Source organism: Toxorhynchites rutilus, chromosome 2 (genome assembly GCF_029784135.1).
Source record: "Toxorhynchites rutilus septentrionalis strain SRP chromosome 2, ASM2978413v1, whole genome shotgun sequence".
NCBI lineage: Eukaryota > Metazoa > Arthropoda > Insecta > Diptera > Culicidae > Toxorhynchites > Toxorhynchites rutilus.
In genome coordinates, this window is record NC_073745.1 from 187,919,999 (window position 1) to 187,943,447 (window position 23,449).

The 23,449-nt window shown below is 39.8% G+C and overlaps 1 protein-coding gene across 9 annotated transcripts in view; it reads left to right on the forward strand.

Moving 5' to 3' along the window:
- The window catches only part of LOC129771119 (anion exchange protein 3), a 147,989-nt gene extending 126,228 nt beyond the window's left edge, over positions 1–21,761 (forward strand). For all 9 annotated transcript variants that reach the window (XM_055774465.1, XM_055774471.1, XM_055774467.1 and 6 more), the window contains 4 exons: positions 5,313–7,207; positions 7,268–7,462; positions 7,529–7,757; positions 20,391–21,761. In XM_055774465.1, coding sequence (XP_055630440.1) covers positions 5,313–7,207; positions 7,268–7,462; positions 7,529–7,757; positions 20,391–20,465 — 2,394 coding nt within the window. In that variant the 3' untranslated portion in view covers positions 20,466–21,761. The remainder of the gene's footprint in view (positions 1–5,312; positions 7,208–7,267; positions 7,463–7,528; positions 7,758–20,390) is intronic.
- The last annotated feature ends 1,688 nt before the right edge of the window (positions 21,762–23,449 follow it).

Below are 23,449 nucleotides of genomic sequence, written 5' to 3' on the forward strand. Positions count from 1 at the left end.
GGTTTGGAAGAAATTTAGTGAAATGTCTGGAAAAGTTGCTCTGGATTTATTGAGAGTCTAGAACAGTACTGTTTTCCTGAATACTCTGGGATATGATAAGAACAGTAGGTTCGTGTTTTTTCAATTAATTGAATTTATAAAGGCAATCTACAATGTTGGTAATTTTAGCAACATGATTTACCGATATCACGATCAATCGCATAAAGATGGTGGAGTGAGTTACACCAACGGTATGAGTAAATGCTGAGTATGTGGAATAATTCGATGTTGAATCCGAGGAGTTGTAATGCTAAGAATATTCTGATATTATTTTAATTCTATTACTGATCTGATTGTTTCATTATCTACATGAAGGTTCAGATGCAGAAATTTAGGTAATTATAACATTTAAAAAAAACACAAAACACTTTGTTCATCGAAGTGCAGCGTACAGAAAATAGTTATTACCTGAGCAGTGTTTCAATAGTTTCTTCTTCTTCTTCTTCAATGGCACTAACGTTCCTAGAGGAACTTCGCCGTCTCAACGTAGTATTACTTGCGTCATTTTTATTAGTACTTAGTTGAGATTTCTATGCCAAATAACACGCCTTGAATGCATTCTGAGTGGCAAGTTCTAGAATACGCCAGATCACAGTGCAAGTCGGAGGAAATTTCTTTGACGAAAAATTCCCCCGACCAGAACGGGAATCGAACCCGAACACCCGGCATGTTAGTTGTGACGCTAACCACTCGGCCAAGGGAGCACTTCAATAGTTTCTTATGTTCATCTATTAAGGAACACTAAGTAATAAGACACTATCGTGACAGGCATGTGTGGACTCTACAAAGAATGTGATTCAAATGTAGATTTAGCTTATGGCACATAACACTGATAATTGTTGTTTTTCGAACGATGTATGAAAGCTGTATGAAACTACGTCTGTTATGCGGACAAACAGTGATTTTTCGAAAACGTTTTTTCAAAATTGCTCATATGTTTTCGAACAAAAAATATTTGTTTGCATGTTGATCAAACGTATAACATTGCGTAGAATCCAAAACGGCGGAAAAGTAGATTTTGTTCATTTTGTCGCTTACGTCTCCTATACATACATGGGCAGTATACGCAAACAACGATATTGTATCCTCTCCAGCTTGAGAATATGAAGCCTGACAGCTGATCGGAAGCAAAAGCTGCCGTATTCTAACACTGATAATATCGTTGTTTTGTAAAGCTTAAACAGGTCTCCTGGATTGCCACCCCACTATGTTATTGTTTGGAGAAAATTGATTCTTTGCTGGCATTTATGTTTCAAATACGCAATGTGTCTCTCCCAGGTACATTTAGAATCAAAATATACACCCAGGTATTTGAAAAACATAGAGTGTTCGATCGTTTTGCCGGACAGGTGGAGAATTCGATACCCAGCTTGAGGGCCCAAGTGAACAGGTTGTTCAGGGTATCTTTTGCAGAACGACGGGATTTGTACCCGTGAAGGAAATAACTCCATCGTCTGCAAGTTGTCTCAGCGTGCAGTCTCTAGTTAGACAATAATCCATATCATTCACGTAAAAACTGTACAAGAGGGGGCTTGGGCAGGAGCCTTGCGGTAGGCCCATAAAACTGTAACGAGAAGATTTTGAGCTGCCATGAGAGAAATTCATGTGCTTTTCTGACAGTGAATTGTACCGGAAATTATTCAGAATTGGTGAAAGTCCACGATTATGAAGCTTCTCTGAGAGGATTTCCATGGAAACTGAATCAAATGCCTCTTGATATCAAGAAAAATAGAAGCCAATTGTTCTTCACGAGCAAATGCAATTTGAATTTCAAGAGATAGCAGCGCGAAACAATCATTCGTCCCTTTACCCCGGCGGAAGCCAAACTGCGTATTTGACAGCAAATTGTTCGATTCGACCCACTTGTCCAAACGAAGTCGAATCTCACTAACAATTACGAATTGTAATCGCAAGTCTCTCACTTGTCTCCAGTTATGCGGAACAATATTCAGCTCCAGAAACTTGTTGAACAAGTTCAGCAAACGCTGTTTTACCAAGTCGGGAAGATTTTTCAACAAGTTGAATTTAATCTTCTCCGATCCCGGAACAGAATTGTTACATGAGACTTGTTGTCTTGCGTCATAGTTCGACTATCCGTAGGATTCATGGGAGATTGATCCTACTGCCAGACGATTGGCACATTTGATTAACCCCACAGATGCAGTAAATTCCATAGGCAACTGTCCGGAATCGGCCATTAAAGATGGAATCGGACTCGAACTCATGGCTCCCGTGCAATTCCGGATCGCTTTATTATACGTCAGTTCCAGTTTTTTGTCGCTCCTTTTCCACCTCTGCTATAAATTTCAACGCCGTAGAATATCTCCGCGATAATCCATCCGTACACGATATTTGATGAAGTCTTCCCATTTGCGTTTCCGCGTGGACCACCGGTTGATTTCGGGTCATTCAGACGGCCCCTAGTGCTCCGCTTCACCTTCTCTATATGGAGGATGAATGACAGTTTATTGTCAAACACCACTCCCAACAATCTCGCCGATCTCGAAGGTTTGATTGTTTTCGTTTCAATGATTAGTTCAGGGATTTCTAAATTACGGTAGAGTTCAACGAGTATGACGAAATCACGACTTCATTAAAAGGAGTATACAAAATAGGAGTACTTTGAAAGAAACATCTTCGCTGTTAGCCAGAACCAATGCAACATCGATCTCTTCCAGCCATCTTGCTATTGTATGCTACGCTGACACACCTTTTCCTAATGGCGTCCAAAAACTGTGAACTTGTATGGGTGAAATGAAATGATTCCTTAACATCTTGGGCTCTCTAGAAGTTTAGATTTTCTTTTCCAATCCCATTTGTGTACTTTATTCAAGTTGATTATCTATGTTGTCGGTTGAGATGAACCGAAAAGCGATGCACGTAGTTTTACTAAAATAACACACAAATATGGCCAGGTCAGCTGAGGGGACCTGATTTTTGAACTCACGATCGTTTGGTTAGAAAGCAGATGGCAACCAATGTGTCTACGAAGACACCCAGAATTTATATTTTTCTAAATATTTAAATTTTTACGCACCTTCGTTTATTCTGAAGCCATTACTGTAACCACCCAACTGTTTCTGATGAAATTCATCAGATGTAAATGTTTGAAACTCATTTCGACCTGTTGCACATTGATGATTTTGTAAAAAGGATACCACAACGAACTTTGTTTCTACAAATAGTCATCCTTACGATTACTTTCGAGCCATTGTATATTGTGTAATATTTCATGAACAGCCTATTATATAAGTTGAAATTGTTGTTATACTATAAACTTATAGATTGTTATTTGATATACGGAAAAGTTGTTCCAAAATTATTCGAAAAATGTGGGAATAAAATTATATTCGTTCTAAACAATCAAGGTCGGAATTATAAAAAAGTTATTTATGTGTTGAGGGCCCTTAATCGATAGCCAAAATGTTTGAGTGCACTGATTATTGATAAGATTTCATGTCAATTCATTTCGAAGTTGACGGTACCCTCTGAGCAATCTTTCATTCATACTTTGTGGATCTGTCAATATGAGCTAATAAGCTATATTTACATTCTCTTCTTTTCCAAAATTCGTCTAGACCAAAACAGAACTAAAGGGTGTCCAGCATCGAATTGCATCACGGAAAAAATGCTGTAGAAAATTACATAGTTAACCGATCCTTTTCAAACCTTCAGACAACAAAATATAGCCCATTAGTAAGCTTTTGGCATTTTTATTTCTTTCAATTTCAATTCCATAACCGTATGCTCGCACCTTACGCTTAACTCCACTCATAAGGTTCTGTACAACATCTGGCTGAGGCTTCTTCTGTATGGAAACCCACTTCTCCTCCATGTGTTACTCGAATTTTACCTTCTTGGAATGCTTCCGTAGTGCCTTCTTCATAATAGCCCAGTATTTTTCGATGAGCTGTAGTTCCGATACGCTTGGGGAGAGTCATGTCCTTGGCTACGAAAGTGACCCTGTTGGCTTCGTACCACTCCAGGACATTCTTTGAATAGTGGAACAAACTAGATCCGGCCAGAAGATCGAAGGTCTACATAAGCGTTGCTTCACAAAGGAAGCAACGCTTAGGTAGACGCTCCTTGAGGTAAATCTACCCGTTTACAGTCCTGGTAATCTCGGACGGCGCACTCCGTTTGCCACATGAGCAGATCGCTTGCCAAATTATGTATTTCGTGGCAAACTTTCAGTTTCTGTTTCCTTACTTCCTCCGGAACATCAAACTTGTGCTGGGGTGTGACGTACAGTAGCCCCGGAAGCTGCCGGAAGTCCGCCTTGACGTAAGTCTCATCATCCATCATCTACAATGAGCCTTCGTCAGCATCTGGGTGTACAGTTTCTGGGCCCGTGACTTTCTCATCGTATTTTACCGTTCGTCACGGCAGAGAGTTTTGAGACTTCTGCACTTTGTATGTTCGCAGTCCCTCCTGGTCCTTGGCTCTCTGAACAAAAGACTTGGAGATATTCACCCTTTTGGCCACATCGCTGGCCGAAGCATTGGAATTCCGCTTAAACGCTTTCATGACGCGCTTGTGATCCTGATCACTAATAGAACATCCATTGTGACCGCATTTTTTCTTCCCTTCGATGCTCAAAGTTTCGTAGTAACGGTTAAATGCACGATTCCGAGTTGTTTTTCGATGTCCCGATGAGACAGTTGATGATTCAGATACTTGCACAAAATCAATTCGCGACGTTGCTTTTCGGGCGACGCCTTTTTTTCCAAATTTTACACTCTAAACTACTTCTACTGTCATATACAGGAAAATTATGTTTTTTTTTATACTAATATATCCAACGGAAGGAAAAATGTAATCGAACTACCGATTGAGAAACACTGGTCTAAATCAATGCTTAATTAGCTTATATCTCCACCTCTACAGAGTTTGAATACATTCTGAGAGGGTACTAACAATATCATAGATGAGCTGGCGCAAAATTCTTATACATTTTTATCTCTATATTTGTCACTCCAAAAAATCCAAAGAATCATCCCGCATTGATGGTTTAACATTCAATTATGAATGTGGCAGGTTCATAAATAAAAGCATGAACAGTTTACGTGTTGGGCGCTCGTTATAATGTTTGCTTTTTTATGTTTATGTACATATTTCTGTTACGTTTAAAATAGTTTTCAAGTAGCTTAGTATTTAATTCTGTTCGGTGTAGATTACCAAAGTTCAAAAATTAATTTCCCCTCCCCTGAAACCTGTAGAATGCAAGTTTCTAATATATAATTGTCTCGTTTCATCTTTCTACCCTTCCCAAGAGTGTTGACGATAAGAAACCTCGTATCGTGCCATCGAATGATATCCACGGGCATGGCCACGGTGAAACGAAGATTAACATGCAGGAGGAAACGTACACCTCGTCGCAAGAAGACATCAAGATGCGCTCGCAGAAGGAATCAATCCTGAAGAGAATTCCAGAGGGTGCCGAGGCCACAACGGTACTGGTGGGTGCGGTGGATTTCCTTGAGCAACCCACGATTGCCTTCGTCCGGTTGGCGGAAGGTATCCCGATGCCGAGTATCACGGAAGTACCGATACCGGTGCGTTTTCTCTTCATTCTACTGGGACCACAAAGCGCCGAACTAGATTACCACGAGGTGGGTCGTTCTATTGCCACACTCATGTCCAATGAGCATTTTCACGATATTGCATATAAAGCGGACGACCGTCGGGAGCTATTGTCGGCCATCAATGAGTTCTTGGATGATTCGATTGTGTTGCCTCCGGGCAAGTGGGAACGCCAGGCACTGCTGCCTTTCGATGAGTTGAAAGCCAAGAGTGATATGATTCGTTTGAGAAAGAAAAAGGCTATCGACGAAAAGATCAAGAACAAACATGCACAACTGACGAGCGAAGAGGAGAAAAAACTGTTAGCTGCAGCCGATGGGGACGGGAAGAAACCTTCGAAAAATCCCCTGGAAAAGACTAACCGTTTGTGGGGAGGACTGATCAATGATATTAAACGAAGATATCCGATGTATATGAGTGATATTAAGGATGGACTGAATACGGAAACACTGGCAGCTACTATATTCATGTACTTCGCGGCCCTTTCTACGGCAATTACGTTTGGAGGTTTAGCGTCGGATAAAACCCACAATCTGATAGGCATTTCGGAAACATTGATTTCAGCATCAATGGTTGGACTTGTGTTTCATTTACTTTCGGGGCAACCGTTGGTTATCATTGGTACCACTGGTCCGCTACTCCTTTTTGATGAAGCGCTCAATGAGTTCTGCATCGCGAATAACATAAGTTTTTTGACAGTGCGAGTATATATTGGCGTTTGGTTGGCATTCATTTCTTTGGTTGTGTCAGCCTTTGAAGGAAGCGTTTACGTACGACTTTTTACTCGTTTCACACAAGAAATATTCTCTGCTTTGATCACACTGATCTACATCGTCGAAACTGTTATGAAACTGGTCTACGTTTACGGTCGACATCCGCTTCTGGCAGAGTACCAGTACAAAGATGTAGCAATCTCGCCGCAAACATTGCAAGAATCTGACTCAAATACCACTCTCAGTACATCTGTCGATCTTGTAGCAGAAAGCCTAACAGCGATCGTCAACAGCACCATTGCTCCCACGGTAGATAACCTGTTGATCCCTGCCGACGCAATCGGGCCCAAAAACCAGCCGAATACAGCCTTATTCTGCACAATCCTTACGCTTGGAACATTTTCCCTTGCCTATTATCTTAAACTGTTTAGAAACTCACACTTCTTGGGACGTAATGCTCGTCGCGCTCTGGGTGATTTCGGTGTTCCGATTTCGATTGCCCTTTTCGTACTAGTCGATTATATGATCCCACAGGTTTACACCGAGAAGCTCAGTGTTCCAGAAGGCATCTCGCCAAGTGATGAAAGCCGTCGTGGATGGATCATACCACTGGGTGGATTACCAAATTGGATGCCATTTGTTGCAGGTGTGCCGGCTTTGCTGGTGTACATTTTGATCTTTATGGAAACCCACATTTCCGAACTGATCGTTGACAAACCAGAACGAGGGCTGAAGAAGGGCTCTGGTTTGCACATGGATATCGTGTTGCTATGCTTCCTCAACACAGTATGCGGCTTCTTTGGTATGCCATGGCACTGTGCCGCCACCGTGCGTTCGGTGACCCATGTTTCCGCCGTGACGATCATGTCAAGGTAACGTTGAAATTAGCTGTAGACATCTGTTCAACTAACTATCATAATATTTGATTGCAGAACACACGCTCCTGGCGATTCTCCACATATAACTGACGTCAAAGAGCAACGTATTTCCGGTTTCTTTGTTTCCCTAATGGTGGGACTATCTGTCACAATGGCCCCAATTCTGCGACTTATTCCAATGTCTGTACTATTCGGGGTCTTCCTCTATATGGGTATCGCTTCGATGAGTGGTGTACAGTTCTTTGAAAGGTGAGCCCCAAATTAAACAACGTTGATACTATTATACAAAACATTTTTTTTCTCTCCATTTCACAGATTGCGACTGTTCTTCATGCCGGTTAAGCATCACCCACAGGTGCCATTCGTACGTCGAGTACCATCCTGGAAAATGCACATCTTCACGACGGTTCAGGTCCTTGCGCTGGCCATGTTATGGGGCGTCAAATCATCGGCCTTCTCGTTGGCTTTTCCGTTCTTCCTAATTATGATGGTACCAATTCGGAAGCAAATGGAAAGATTGTTCAGCCCCCTGGAACTAAGAGCGGTAGGTTTATAGATAGATTTATAATTCTGATAATAATTATCCATTACAAAACGACAAAACTCACACCAGCGTTGAATATATAGGCGTTTTAACGATACACGTGTTCAAAGTTATTGGTGCTTCTTGTTTTACTTGAGGTATGTTTTTGGACAATTCAACTCGCCAAATAATCACATTAAAACATTGACATTCACGGTAGCTCACCTCAACAACAGTGTATTGATAATGTGTGTCAATTTTTGGTGATGAGTCGTCACTCTGGCAACTGATTTCACTGATTCTCTAAAATCAATACATGTCGTCGTGCATTCCAGAGCGAATTCTGTACAGAGATTCAAATTGTCTGTTGTACCGGATAATATAAAATTTATATGTGTGGCTCTCATGGACGAGTAATTAACGTCAGGAATGCCATAATGGCGTAATGACGTGATGACTAGAATCGTCTTTGTGTGCCCATGAGCGTCCGCGGGACAATCAGAGACCACCCGATGCCTAGCGTTGACTGCCTGCTGATAAGATGGCGGAAAATGTGCCGAGTGCCCAGCCAACTTAATCGCTGAACTGAAGATGCCCATGTAACCAGAACTGGACATGCCACACAGTCTTCATCAAGAAAGTTCATCCGACTTGCAGTGATACACTCGTATACTCGAACTTGCCACTCAGATCACAATCAGAAATAGAAATCTCAACTCTGTAGAACCCTGATTATCTGCGTGATTGAGTGGCAAGTGACAAGCGTATAACGAAAATTGCGCATAATGCAATAAAGGAATTAAAATGAAGTGCAAACACAAAAAAAACACATGTTTTATCAACACATAAATCATTACACTATCAATCTAAAATGTCGAGTACACTAGTGATCATATAATTTATATAATGATGCTACATCCCATGAAGAGGTAGTATATTATTTGCTACATCGTTTCGCCAAAAAAAAACCAGGCTCAGAACTGCAGTTCTCCTACTCCAGTGCACACCGATTCTTGCCAAGTCCTGCTCCACTTGGTTCAACCATTTCCCTCGCTGAGCTCGTCTTCTTATCCCCACCGGTTTCGATACGAACACTGTCAGTGGAGGGCTGCTGGCCGGTAATCTCGCAACATTCCCTGCCCATCGCACTCGTCCAGCCTCGGCGACCTTCTGAATGCTGAGTTCGCTGTAGAGTTGCACCAGTTCGTGGTTCATCCTCTTTTTTCATACTCCGTTTTCCCGTGAATCGCCGTAAATTGTAAATTGCACTCGGCGTTCAAAAGCACTTAGTGCTTTGTCCATGCTCAACCGGTCGAATCAGGAATTGGTATATGGTATAATGCGTACGGGGTCAGAGTTTGTTGTACGTCTCCGAATTTGACGGTTGTTGTTGTTGCCGGTTGTTATCAACGAGCCAGGGTAGACAAATTCCTCGTCCACTTCGAGCGCGTCACAGTCGATCACAACAATACTACCAAGAAGAATTCTGTTACGACCAGCTCCTCCTGCTGGCATGTTTTTAGTCTTAGACTCATTGATCCCAATCCCAATCGGCCCTGTTTCGTGTTTCGGTCGAGTATACAAGTCCGCTACCATCGCATGTGTTCTTCCGATCAACGAAGCAGATTAACTGACATTTTCTTCTTCTTAAATGACACTAACGTTCCTAGAAGAACTTCGCCGTCTCAACGTAGTATTACTTGCGTCAATTTTACTAGTACTTAGTTGAGTTTTCTATGCCAAATAACACGGCTTGATCGCATTCTGAGTGACAAGCTCCACAATACGCGTAACCGCAGTGCAAGACGGAGGGAATTTCTTTGGCGAAAAATTCCCCCGACCAGAACGGGAATCGAACCCGTATCTCTACTTAAACATAAACTGTACCTTGATCTGACATTTTTTATTAATTTAAAATTATGAAAATTGTATCTTATAATATATTCTGATGACGACGATATACAAATTAAATCAATTTAAGTAAGGTTCAATGTGGATTATCAATTACAGGACAGATTCCTCTGAATAGACTAAATTACCGCCAAATTTAAAATTATGAAAATTTTATCTTATAATATATTCTGATGACGACGATATACAAATTAAATCAATTTAAGTAAGGTCCAATGTGGATTATCAATTACAGGACAGATTCCTCTGAATAGACTAAATTACCGCCAAATTTGCAAGACGGAGGAAATTTTAGGTGTGACGCTAACCACTCGGCCACGGGAGAAAAAGGGGAGATTAACTGACTAGACTTGTTAAAAATCGTTGAAGCCCGCTCTCCGTATAGAGCGTAGACAGGAAGGTCCATCACCTTGTCGAAGTCCCCTGTCAACATCAAACGATTTCGATAGATCGTCTGAGATCCACCCACTATTCATCGTTGCCTGAAAGCCGTCCATGGTTTTCCATAGCTACCGTCGGTCGATTGTATCATATGCGGCTTTGAAGTCGATGAAACTGTGGTGTGTAGAGCTACCTGATACTCGCGGTACTTTTGAAATATTTGTCGCAGTGTTAAAATATGGTCCATCGGCGGCGAAAAAAGATCCTCTGGGATAGAATTTCGTAGCACAATGCAGGATCATTTTTGCACGGTAGTTCTCACACAATCCAGCTTGTCACGCTTTTTATAGTCGGGTCGGGGTCGATTACCCCTTCTTTCCACTCCTCCGGTAGCTGTTCCCTGTTTCAAGTCATCAGTAACAACCGGTGCATACACTGTATGAATTTTGCCGAACCGACTTGAAGCTGATTTTTAGCTTATTAATGGCCTCCTCAACTTCACTGATCGTAGCGGGTGGTACATCGTTTACTGCACGGTGTAGTCCTCTTCAACGCCGTCTTGGTCGCCTGTCCTTGTGTTTGAATGTTTATTGTAGTGTTGCCTCTAACATTCCATCAACACGCGTCGGTGTAGTCGGTATAGTCGAGTCACTCGTTGCAGATTCCTTCTCGCTCAGAAGCGCTTCGCTCGGTTCGTCGTCAAACCATTCGCTGCGTCATCCACGTTGTTCGTACTCGATGACGGCCTCTGCTGTGCTCAGGGTTGCCACATATGCATAATATTCTGTATTTTACAGATTTTTCGTCAAATAAAGAATCTGTATATACAGAATTACAGATTATCAGCAAAAATACAGAGTTCATAGATTTTGTTTTAAATTCAATTTTAAATATTGAATTTATTACAGCGCATACATGGATAGCTTGATTTATCAAAAAGTTGAACGCAACGCAACGAGGTGGCTTTCGGGAGGCAGTTGTTGAGCGAAATCTTGAGCGATTTGAAGAGCTTATAATATTCTTTTCATTCCAAGTTTAGTATGTCCCTAATCAATCCGCCAATCATATATTGATGCATTGAAGCGATCATATGACTAAACCAATTATGCTGTTCCTAAACTCTGTTCTATCGCTCATCAATAAAGTCAATTGCACTTATCAATCAGAAATTTATTGTTGATCATGTTGGGTAACTTATGTTTTGAGAGCTACGTGCAAACGATTCGCTGATGCTGACCTTTATGTGAAAGATTTTGAGGACTTCCTGAAGAAGCCTGAGGATGTTTACGTTGGCATCGAGAAAAAGAAGCTGACCTTTAATTCGATTTTTGTGACTTCAATATTAAACTCGTGAAACAGAGTTAAAAGCGATTCGATTTCAACGATCCGGTTATCAAAACTGCGGTCTTGATAAACCCTTAAATTTTCGTCAAGCTTCTCCTTCTCCTTGGATGGCACTAACGTTCCCACTGGAACTTTGGCCTTCTCAACGTAGGTATTACTTGCGTCATTTTTATTAGTAGAACTTAGTTGAGATTTCTATGCCGGATAAAACGCCTTGAATGTATTCTGGAATGGCAAGTTCTAGAATACGCGAGACCACAGTGCAAGCCGGAAGAAATTTCTTTGACGAAAAATCCCCCGGCCAGAAAGGGGATCGAATCCGAACCCCCGGCATGATAATGTGGGACGCTAGCCACTCGACCACGGGAGCACTTTCGTCAAGCTACCAAACCTTAATGATGTGATACGCCATTTTCCTCAATCCGTTGAAGCAGGTAATAGACAAGGCTTGGATAACGAATTCAGGCTACTCAAGATGAATCTTATGGGGCAAAAATTGAGTGACTCAGTGTGACAAGTCACCTGTTGGCTTTTCGTTGTTGGTTTGGGATTCACTCCACCCACGGTATTTATTAAAATTATTGTTTAAAAAAAGAGAAAATACTACAGGAAATTTTAAAAACAGCTAGATAGGGTCCTTCGCATAAAATTTAAAAAAAATATTTTTATTTTCCAATAAATAAAAACCTAATAAAAATAAATGACAGATTAAAAAAAATATAGATATCTAGGGTTAAAAGGACGACACATAGTCATACACAACACGAATCAAGGTTTGTAAACAACACAATCAACATTACACGACACAATGAAAACATCGCACAGGTTGGCACGACTGAAGGCGGTAAAAGGAACCCGAACAAAGAGATTTTGGCGGGTCGAGACAGTTCCGATGGGATCGATTCGGGACTTAGTGGAGCGACCGCACAAAGAGCATTGAGGACTTGTGAGTACCCTGGAAAAAGTGAGGAGTTAGGGAAATAGGACAGGAAAGAATTTATAATAAAAATTCCGTCGTATTAGGAAACTTAAGAACGTGGTGTCTTCCCTTTTTACAACCTGGCGAGACCAGAGACGACCCTGGGAAGTTAATAGAGAGTCCATGCGGGCAGCTAGGGCCAAACAGACCTTAGTTTCATCAAATATAACTTGGTCCCAGCTGTTGGTTGTCAATAGGCGTGATGAGAATTTTATGTATCAATTGCTCAGGTCTTTTGCAAGACCCTTTTTGATAACATTCATCAGCATGTGTTGAGCGAATATTTTCGCATTATAATGCTAAAAAAACGCTTTAAGTTGCGCGTAGAATTTTCCTTTATCGTCATTGGTGCCACCTAAATATGGACTGTGGACGTGCTGGGCGCTTCTGATGTTGAAGAAGTGACCTCATATCCTCAATCTGCACAATCTTCCATCAATTGACCATCATTCAGTAACCCATTCTTCCCGATAAAGGCTGTTTCCAGCTCGTGTGTGGAGTCGCAGAGGCAACAATTACACACCTTGCTCGCCCACCGGTCTGAATGAAGCCTCCAAGATTGCTTTGAAAGCTGAATAATGAAATCACCAAATTCTGTGAATGTGGGCACCTGCTAGAAAATCCACTTAATCATGATTGTTCGATGGGTCAATTTTGTTCCCCCATTCCAATCCCGTTTCTTTTTGCTGCGGTGTTGTACAGATGTGCAAAGTTTTTCTCCCCAGAATGCATTTACAAAATATGTGCGAAAGAAGCATAGCTTTCATCTCTCAGATATTTTCCAAAATATCCATCCATAGAAAATGGATTCAGATGCAACTTCAAACAAATTCCAACGGTAGTCCTACGCCAATTTTGCGGTTGTATCACAGATAAAACCCATTCCTGGTTTTTATTTAAAGTTTGTCATAATGTCTGCTGGTTTTACATATGTCGCACCTCATTCAATACTGATTGTATTCAAATAAGAGCCTTATATCAATATATTTCAGTCGACCGGTATTTCTTTGTTTTACCACATGGACGGTCAATTGATTGCCTGTCATGATTGTGTAGCATTTACCCGAAAGACAGTTACCCGAACGACAGCTTCCCGAAAGACATTCACCCGAATTCCAATCTCCCAAATGTAATAAATATCCGAATGCGACAAGTACCCGAATGTAGCATTTATCCGGCTATATTTTATCAGAGGGTATTTTCATAATTAAAAATTATAGAAATGATCACATGAGTAGATTAACTGGAAATCAAAAACTCGTATATTCCGTGGGTAGAACAAAAACGGAAAAATGCGGCGTTGCGTTCCACAGTCAATCGTAAAATTGAGTATACACCTCGTGCTGCTTTGTTATTTTTGAGTTTTTCGGGGTTAAACAGTAAATAAATTAATGCGACTCATATTCATCGTAAAATCGATCCATTTTACTCTTATGTAGCGATAAGGAAAAAAATTAAATAGGTGATGATGATGGCCCGCCTCATACCCCTACAAAGGTTTGAGCAGGACGATTTATCTTATTGATAATAATTAAGTTTAAAAATATCAAGACACCAGTATTATAAAAAAACAAAGCGAACTGGAGCTGTTGCAGGCATAAATATCTATTAATAGAACAGTAAAAAAAGGCACAAACTGCGAAAAAACAAACAATGTTCCTATCCATATTGACATTGACATAGTCATAGTCTCAACTTCAGGCCCAATGTTTTTTCTAGGGCATGTCAAGAAAATTTCCAACCCGGGAAGATCTTTGACTGATTAGGAATTGAACCCAATATCTAAAAGTTTCTACTTAGAACATAAAAAAGATCTGCTACAATCAGAAATAATCGATATAACCATCTGATGAAAGATAGTTTACGACAATTCCGAATGAGCTATCCCAATTCCAGTTTCCACTCCAGACCCTATATAAAAATTTCATCATGTGTCAGTTTTCTGCCAGTGTTCTTTATTAACATTCGTCCAAGCCCACCAAACGCGCGTGAGGCTCAAACTTTCGAAGACAACGCTCTTTTTGACGTAGGACTACGTCTTTCATTTCTATACCGGGGTGTAAAATCAAAGTTTCGAAAACGAAAGCGTTACGCCGGAGACCGAGATTTTGAGCGTTAATAGCTCCTAAACAACTGAACGAAATGGTATGATAAATACTTCATTCGAAAGATAAAATGTCTACGCGTTATATACTTGTTACTTTTTGATCCAAAAACTTGTTTCAATAGTCTTAAAATTGCTTTCAAAACAGGCTATTGAAATCACCAATCGGTATATAAGCGAGCGGCGCTCGGAAATCCACTCAGTTCTAATTGAACAGCGATTGGAGCATGTTGTCGCTGTTGCGGTGAAGCTCTTTATTTATCATGAAAGCGCGGATGAACGGTGTCACCAAGAGCCTGTTTGTGCACCCTAGGCCAGAAGGGAATCTATCAGGAGGAGAGTGATGCCACAAACGGTTCCCTGGGAAGACATCGCTACACACACATACACGCGCGGCTATTAACAGGTGGTTATCGAGTTGGCATTAACCACTGGTGGGATTCCAGTATCGAGGAAAATGTGGAAATATCTAATCGTTACTGAAAATAATCTGCCAGTTCCTCTGGGAATTTTCAAAATATATTCATGTGAAAGAGTTTAATTGAATGTTTTCTATCCATGTTACACTGTGACCAAATATGTTTCAATCAAGTGCTATTAATAGGTTGTTATCGAGTTGGCATTAACCACTGGTGGGCTTCCAGTATCGAGGAAAATGTGGGAATATCTAATCGTTACTGAAAATAATCTGCCAGTTCCTTTGGGAATTTTCAAAATATATTCATGTGAAAGAGTTTAATTGAATGTTTTCTATCCATGTTACACTGTGACCAAATATGTTTCAATCAAATGCTATTAACAGGTGGTTATCGAGTTGGCATTAACCATTGGTGGGCTTCCAGTATCTAGGAAAATGTGGAAATAACTAATCATTACTGAAAATAATCTGCCAGTTCCTCTGGGAATTTTCAAAATATATTCATGTGAAAGAGTTTAATTGAATGTTTTCTATCCATGTAACACTGTGACCAAATATATTTCAATCAAGTGCTATTAACAGATGGTTATCGAGTTAGCATTAACCACTGGTGGGCTTCCGGTATCGAGGAAAATGTGGAAATATCTAATCGTTACTGAAAATAATCTGCCAGTTCCTTTGGGAATTTTCAAAATATATTCATGTGAAAGAATTTAATTGAATGTTTTCTATCCATGTAACACTGTGACCAAATATGTTTCAATCAAGTGCTATTAACATATGGTTATCGAGTTAGCATTAACCACTGGTGGGCTTCCGGTATCGAGGAAAATGTGGAAATATCTAATCGTTACTGAAAATAATCTGCCAGTTCCTCTGGGAATTTAAAATTACATTCATATGAAAGAGTTTATTTTAATGTTTTCTATCCATGTAACACTGTGACCAAATACATTAGGTTTTGTGATTTTTCAATCAATCGCAATCAACAGGATAGCTTCTGAAGATTATTCTTCCCCATCAGTAGGATATTTCCGTATCCAATATTGGATGCATAAAACCTTGTGCCTCCAACGTAACGCTCTCGTTTTCGAAGTTCTCCAAATATTCATTCATTCAGAATGAATTCAGATTCAACTTCATACAAATGATCTCTAAATCAACGATAGTCCTACGTCACCCTTGCGGTTATACCATAGATATAACCCACTTCCTGTTTTTATTTTTTTTATAATCTACAATTTTAACAAATTTAACAATAAAAAAACATCATCATCATCATCAGTACGAACATGGCAGTTTGAGATACCTGTAAATAAATTTTCTAATTTCAATTGATATTAAACATAAATAAATCATTTGACAAAAAAAAAATAAGAAAACCTGTTTACAAAACAGATTTTACGTGGGAAATACACATTCTCATAAACTCTGTCATTGTTGCCGCACGTTTTATTTCTCTGGACATCGAATTGAAAAAAAATATTCCTTTGTATAACAACGAATTCTGCGACCTACTGAATATAAAGTTAGGTCTTCTTGCATCATCCGCGTTTCTAGTATTGTATCTATGAACATCACTTCCTCTTTCAATTCGATCACACAAGTATCGAGGCAGCATACCGTTCAAAATTTTGAAGACGAACACCATTGTCAAGTAATAATTCTTTGCTTCACATATAGCCACTGTAACGCGTCCAACATCAAATTAGAGGAAGTGTATCTACTACATCTTAAAATCAAACGCAAAATCTTATTTTGTAAACGCTGCAATCTCGTTAATTGTGTATTGTTTGCAAGGAATAGGATCGACGAGCAAAAGTCTATGTGCGGTGAGATCAATGATTTATACAATTTAATTTACTGTTCACCGTCAGTTCTTTTTTCAAACGACACAAAACCCCGTACTTCTTGGCAATCTTCTTGATTCTTGAGGTCACATGGTCACACGTAGCCCATACACGTAGAAGATCCGCGTCAGGATTGTGCCGTCAATTTAGCTGTCATCGCCAAACTAATCGGTGTCAAGACGACTGTCTAGCTTATGGTGCCACTGTTTTGTTAATATGTTGTTTAGAGGAGCGGTATATGAAAGTAGTAAAAAAGAAAGCTTTATTCGAAGATAAACGTTTTGCGTATAGAAAAGACAATACGGTCGCAACGTAAATGTCGTATTGAATAGAGTTCACAAAACGGTTCAATCGTATTGTGTTTTGTGTACAAAAACACTATATTTTTAAGATTACTGCGTACGGTTTTGACTTACTGGCCCACCTTGTAATACATTTTTCAGAGTCTTGATTCTCGCGATTGATAGTGCCCACACTGAGAGGAAAATTTAGTAAATATGACGAATTACATGCTACCAATTCTCAAGTCATTTTCTACCCTACTAATCATTGGTACATGTTACGAAAGAAAAATGGTAGGAAAAAATGTCAAACAAACTGCGATTTGTTGGTCCAACATTGGTTGAATATCAGTGAAAATGTTGCTTCTCATTTGTGATGAATACCTATCAGGGACTATGAAAATATTTTTTAATAATTATTTTTAATTTAAAAAATGTATTTGATTACATTTAACTCCACATACTTAGAATACATTATACTAATAACATATAACTTATTCTATAAACAGTATCAATTATTCTACAATATAAAAATTAGCATTGTGAATAATAATAACAGTACTTAATAGCATCAATTATTCTATGAGCAGCGTACAAGGGGAAAATTACTATCGCAGCCTCAACCACATCAATTTCATATGCATTTCCAAAGTCTCGAGTACTCGAAAAAGTTTCCGTTCCTCTTCCTGCTGCATCGCTCTGATTTGCATTATTTAGGGACGGAGATAGCTGATTAACAAAGTGTCGGTAGCACAGCGTTTCATCCGTATTTTGTTCTCTCGTGTCCCCATGAACAAAGGAAAAACATATGTTAATAATATTAAATATGTATACATGTAATGAAACATAACATCAACAAAATGCTCACCTCCGAATATCTATCTTCGTCTCCAAAAGTGAAATGGCACTTTTACGCGATTTTGGATATTTACAAAAAATATGTATATTTTACCAATGTTTTGGCTACTAAAGATTTGGTAGCTGCTTTTACTAAACTATTTCTCCAGTGCAGTATCGGAAGAAGTGGACATTTTATGAGAAAGGCGGGAAACCGCCTTTTTTCGACGGTTTCATAGTGCTGCGTGGAACGAGAAAAGATTACCGATTTGAAGGTTACGTTTGCCAAGTTGAATGGCAGTAGTTATGCTTGCTGGAAGTATTGCATGATGACAATGTTGGAGCGAGAAGAGGTGTGATACGTGATCGACCAGGCAAAGCCGGAGGAGGTCAATCTAGCGGAAGTGCGGGAGAAATGGGTCAAATGGGACAATAGCCTTATTCGTCGAGGACAGCCAGTTGAGGTTCGTCAAGAAGACAACGTCGGCGAAAAAAATGTGGCATAACCTAAAAACGTACCCCTCTACGTGCGTCTGGATCGTGCGAAGTGGAACTGAGTGTGTTGCTGCTAATCATTATGATATCGCGTAGCTTGCCCCCATCGTTTAGTAGCTTCGTCACCTCTCTAGAGAACCGTCCACAGAAGCATTTAACGATGGATTTGGTCGTGGCCAGGCTGCGCGATGACTGCCAAAAGCAAAATGAGATTTCAAACTCAAACATGATGAAACCGGAAGAGTGGTAAGACGTAAGGCCCGCAACGGAGCCCAAGACTGTACACAGCGGTTTGGTGTGGATCACACCGTAGTATATGCCCCTTTAACACGAAAAACAACGCTGCGTGCATTGCTGGCCGTCACGGGCAAAAACAAGCTAGTTTTAAAGCAATAATATGACGTTAAAACAGTATTTGAACGGTACTGTAAATGAAGAATTGTATATACGTATGCCGCGAGGATTCGCGATAAGCGGACAGGAGGAGTTAGTATGCAGGCTGAACAAAAGCATCTACGGTCTGCGTCAATCCACTTGATGCTGGAACAGAGCTTTGGATGACGTACGTCCTGACCTCGGATTTCACCCGTCTAGTTCGTAGTCTTGTCTCTATGTGCGGTGAAGCAGAGCCAGCGTGGTGTATGTTTTGGTCTATATGGACGATGTGATGATAGGCTGCACGAATCAGGACGAAATCGACCGAATGTCCGGTGCGGTTTTTGGGATTCCTGATTGAACGTGAGGACGGTTCCTATTCGTTGCGGCTTACTTCGTATGTCAAGCAGCTAGTCTCCAAGTTCGGGATGAAGGATGCAGCAACCGTGATCACACTCAACGGTGATAGCTAGCTGTTCCCCGATACAAGACGTTCCGCAATAGTTGGAGCATTGCTATATTTGCAAGAATGCTCGTCCGGACGAATCCATCAGTGCCAAACGGGTCCTCCAGTACTTAAGCACTACCAAGTCCTGTAAACTGAAGTTCAACTCCGGGGAAGCTTGGCAACTGGTCGGATACTCGTATTCCGATTGGGCGGGCGACCAGCGGACAAGGAGATCGACTTCCGGTGTAGTATTTTCTTCAGTGGAGGGCCAATCACCTGGACCACTATGGGTTAAAACTCCGTAGCTCTCTCATCGCTTGAAGTGGAGTATAATGCGCTAACCATAGCGTGTCAAGACGACATTTGGATAAGGTGTTTGCTGAAGGATCTAGGATAGCCCCAAGACGAAGCGACAACACTGCTCGAGGACAACCAGCGATGTTTTTGTTTCGCCAAGGCAGAGCATGTAAGCGGTAGAGTGAAACGCATTAAGATCAAAAGCCACTTCATCCGGGAGTTGTGTGAGCGCAAGACCATCGTTCTAACATACTGCCCTTCCCGTGAGATGATTACCGTTGGCTTTATCAAGCCTTTGGGACCGTCCTTGTATCAGGCGTATGTCAACCGACTTGGATTGAACTACCACTGTGCCACCCCTCGCGCCCTGCGATGTAGAGAAGAAAACATGCTACCTTTGCTTTTTCATATATACCTTGGACAATATTCTCGTCAGGTATCAATCAATGTAAAAACTGGAAACGATACGTCAAATAAATAAAATTTGTTCCTTTTTTCTCGTGTAGCCCGCGTCTCTCAGTTTTCTCTATAATTATATCCGTTTTTCCTTTGTTTCTTCTGTCGCACTTTGCCTACAAAAGAAAGCTGTCAATTCCAAGCAGTCAGCATACAGTTCATAGCATGAGATCTTGAAATCTTGAAATAACTATGTCCACATCAGTCTTCTGTGCTATTGATAACACAACAATGATCATATCAACTGTCTCCGCTGTCCGGTTTAACTGGACAGTGGTACAGAAGGAATACTCTTACGCCTAAATGAATACTGTATAATTTACCATATTCACAGATACGATAAACGAGTAACATGTACATAATGAAATCCGGCTCTTTTACAGCTCAAATGCTAATGACCCTTAATAAATAAAACAAATAAACAAAACCCATGGTTTGTTTCAACAGACATTGAATATACCTTTCTTATACATTTCAGCTGGACGGAAGTCAACCCAATGAAGGAGCGGAAGATGAACCAGATTTCTACGAGCAAGCTCCAATTCCTGCTTAAGCCTAGTAATTTTAGGAGAAAAAAAAACTATACACAAAACGAACTAGAGCTTTGTTGAATTGTGTTTTGATTTGCTGTTTGTCGTTATGTTTGAAAAGAAACGTACATGTTTAGCAAAATGTTTTACATATTTACAACTAATAACGACTGAATCATCAGTATGGAAAAGTAACGTCTGGAAACACAAATCGACTAAACAATGTGTTTGTACGCGAAACATCTCGATCGGACAAAACTTCTATGAAGTACAATATTTCTTTTTTTTTACTGTTTGTTGGCACCACACCGAAACTTGAGCGGTAAGAGTCTATATACATTTTTTCTATAAATACTTTTTGACTATTGAAACTATTAGTGTTACACGTACATCGCTCTAAATGAAATTAAGGAAACTTAATCAAGGATGTTCTGTCGAAGAATATTTAAAAAAATACAATTGTTAATATTTGACTACTTTTTAACTAAAATTTAATGGAAACATTTGAACAATATAAGCGAACCCACTTAATATACTAGATATAGTTGAAAATACTTAAAAAGTATAAATCTACAAAGACGGCCACATGAATATTACATTTGGTAACAGATGAACTATATGGACAACCTCTGAAAGAATGTGCAACAATCTGTGATCAGTATTATTTACAAGAGACATACTTAACCAACGGCCCTGTACAAAATCAGCAAACTTATGATTTCAGAACTACACAAAGCGAGAGAAATAATGGTGCAAATGATGAATAGAAAGGGTACCTACTACAATCTGGTACGCTGTAATGAATTGTACAGGGAGAACCAATTAATAGAGCGATATTTTGCAATACAAATGTGCACGAGGATTGCACAGCAGTTGTTAGAATGAGTATCATCAAACGAGAGCGCGTCCCTAATAGAATAATCGATGCCATAGTTACTTCAGACTATCAGACCATCAAAATGATATAAGAATGAGTCAAAATGTGTAGTAGAAATTTACGAAGAAAAACGTCTTGGCTCCACTCAAATTCAGCATATAAAGTCCAGAAATAGATCGATGTTGAGATTGGCGCATGTTCAATTTACTGACACTTACATAGAATACTTAGTTCTTAACAGCTCCTCCAAAACAGAATCAAATGAAAAAGAAACCAATACAGTTGTTAGTGATTAGTGGAGTTTGGTAGAGTAGAATAACTCTTCCAATTATGATAGAAACACAATTTAATAGACGATGATACTTACGAACGCTTAACCTACTAGAGATTATAACAAATAATCTGAAAGCAAGTGATACAAATAAATGTTTCGAACACAGCATCGTGGTGATTTTACTTGCGGTGAACCTCGAAAAAAAAAACTCCTAATTCTTGATCTTGTCACGGGGACTGTTGGAAGCGGGTATGATTTCTTGAGACCCGGAGATGCTAAGAACACTCTCATAAAACGGATTCAAAACACATTAAAGATGTTAAATTAATTTTTATTCTGTTATTTGAGATTCATTTTATGTCGTCTAAGGACGTACACACAGCTCGTCGTGCGGATGCCATCTATAGACGACGCTCATAACTAAAGAGTTAATACCAAAAGAGCCCCAATTCGCATGTGGAATAAATTTGCTCATGTTACGCTCGCGTATAATCAGAATTTTACTTCATATGCAATTGCACCTTCTATATATATTTATATTTGCAATTGTTCATCGGGACATATTGTTCATACATTTTACTTTTGTATTGAATTGTTATTTTTTTTTTTCAAATGTATTCAGAGACTCTTGTCAATGGGGTAATAGTGTTTGTGAGAGAGGAGCATTTGAAACTTTGAACATTTGAAAAAAAATAACAATTCAATACTGAAGTTAAATGTATGAACGATATGTTCCGATGAACAATTGCAAACATAAATATACATAGAAGGTGCATTTGCATATGAAGTAAAATTCTGATTATACGCGAGAGTAACAAGAGCAAATTTATAACACATGCGAATTGGGGTTCTTTTGATATTAACAAGTTCTTCCGCATAGTAACTCGATGCTGATAATTCCTTAATATTTTCCTTCGTTGGTCGTATTGTTTTCACCTATTCACGTTGGAGAGCCTTAACCCTTCTCTTCGTTGGCCGAGACATTTTGATTGAATGTAATACTTTTCCGTTTATTGTTCGAATGCTCTTCTCTCACATTTTCTTCATACTGTTTCGCAAAATTGTTGATTTTCGGGCGAGGGGTGAGGGAGGGAGATGAGAGAAATGAGCACCATTGTGGCAGCCATTTGTGGCTAGCTTCCACCTTCACCTTAAGGCGGGCTGAATAGTATGTCTCCTGGGCAGTTTTCCTAGAAACGAGAAGGTCATGATTGTGCGCTATCGGCTTGACTGGTTTCACCAGTTTTACGGTTGACCACAATGGAGGTCGAAATTAGAATAAGCCCAAAAAATTGCTCTTGATATTCCATGCCTTTTACTCCACTATCGCTTTCCTTTATAGTCGTTGTCAAACCACTATCTACTATGTGCAAAAAGTATAATTTTGAAATTTTGAAGGGAAATGTTCTCTTGTAATAAAATGTTATACAAAACGATTTGAAAACAGTTATTCCGAAGATCTTCTTCAATTGAATCCAGAGTCAAGGTTCACCACCTTATATGTTGAGTTCCGTTCACAAGGATTGCAACCTTCGCCAAGCATCAACAACCAAGACTGCTTATCATACTTCTGTGATTCCGCTGTAAATTTCAATTTAACCATACATCAAGAAATACGTGGTATTCCAGAACATACACGTTTTGTAATTATCCCACGGATGTTTCCGTCGAAATTTGGCGAAGTAAGTTCTAATAGAATGTTTTCACTGATGGATCAGACATTATTCGTTCCACTGGTTTCGGCATATTTAATGAAAACTTCAGTGCCTATTGAGAAATCCATGCTCGGTATACGTTGCGGAAATGGCTACAATTTATCACGCTTCGGAGAAAATTGAATCCTTGTCGATTGATTC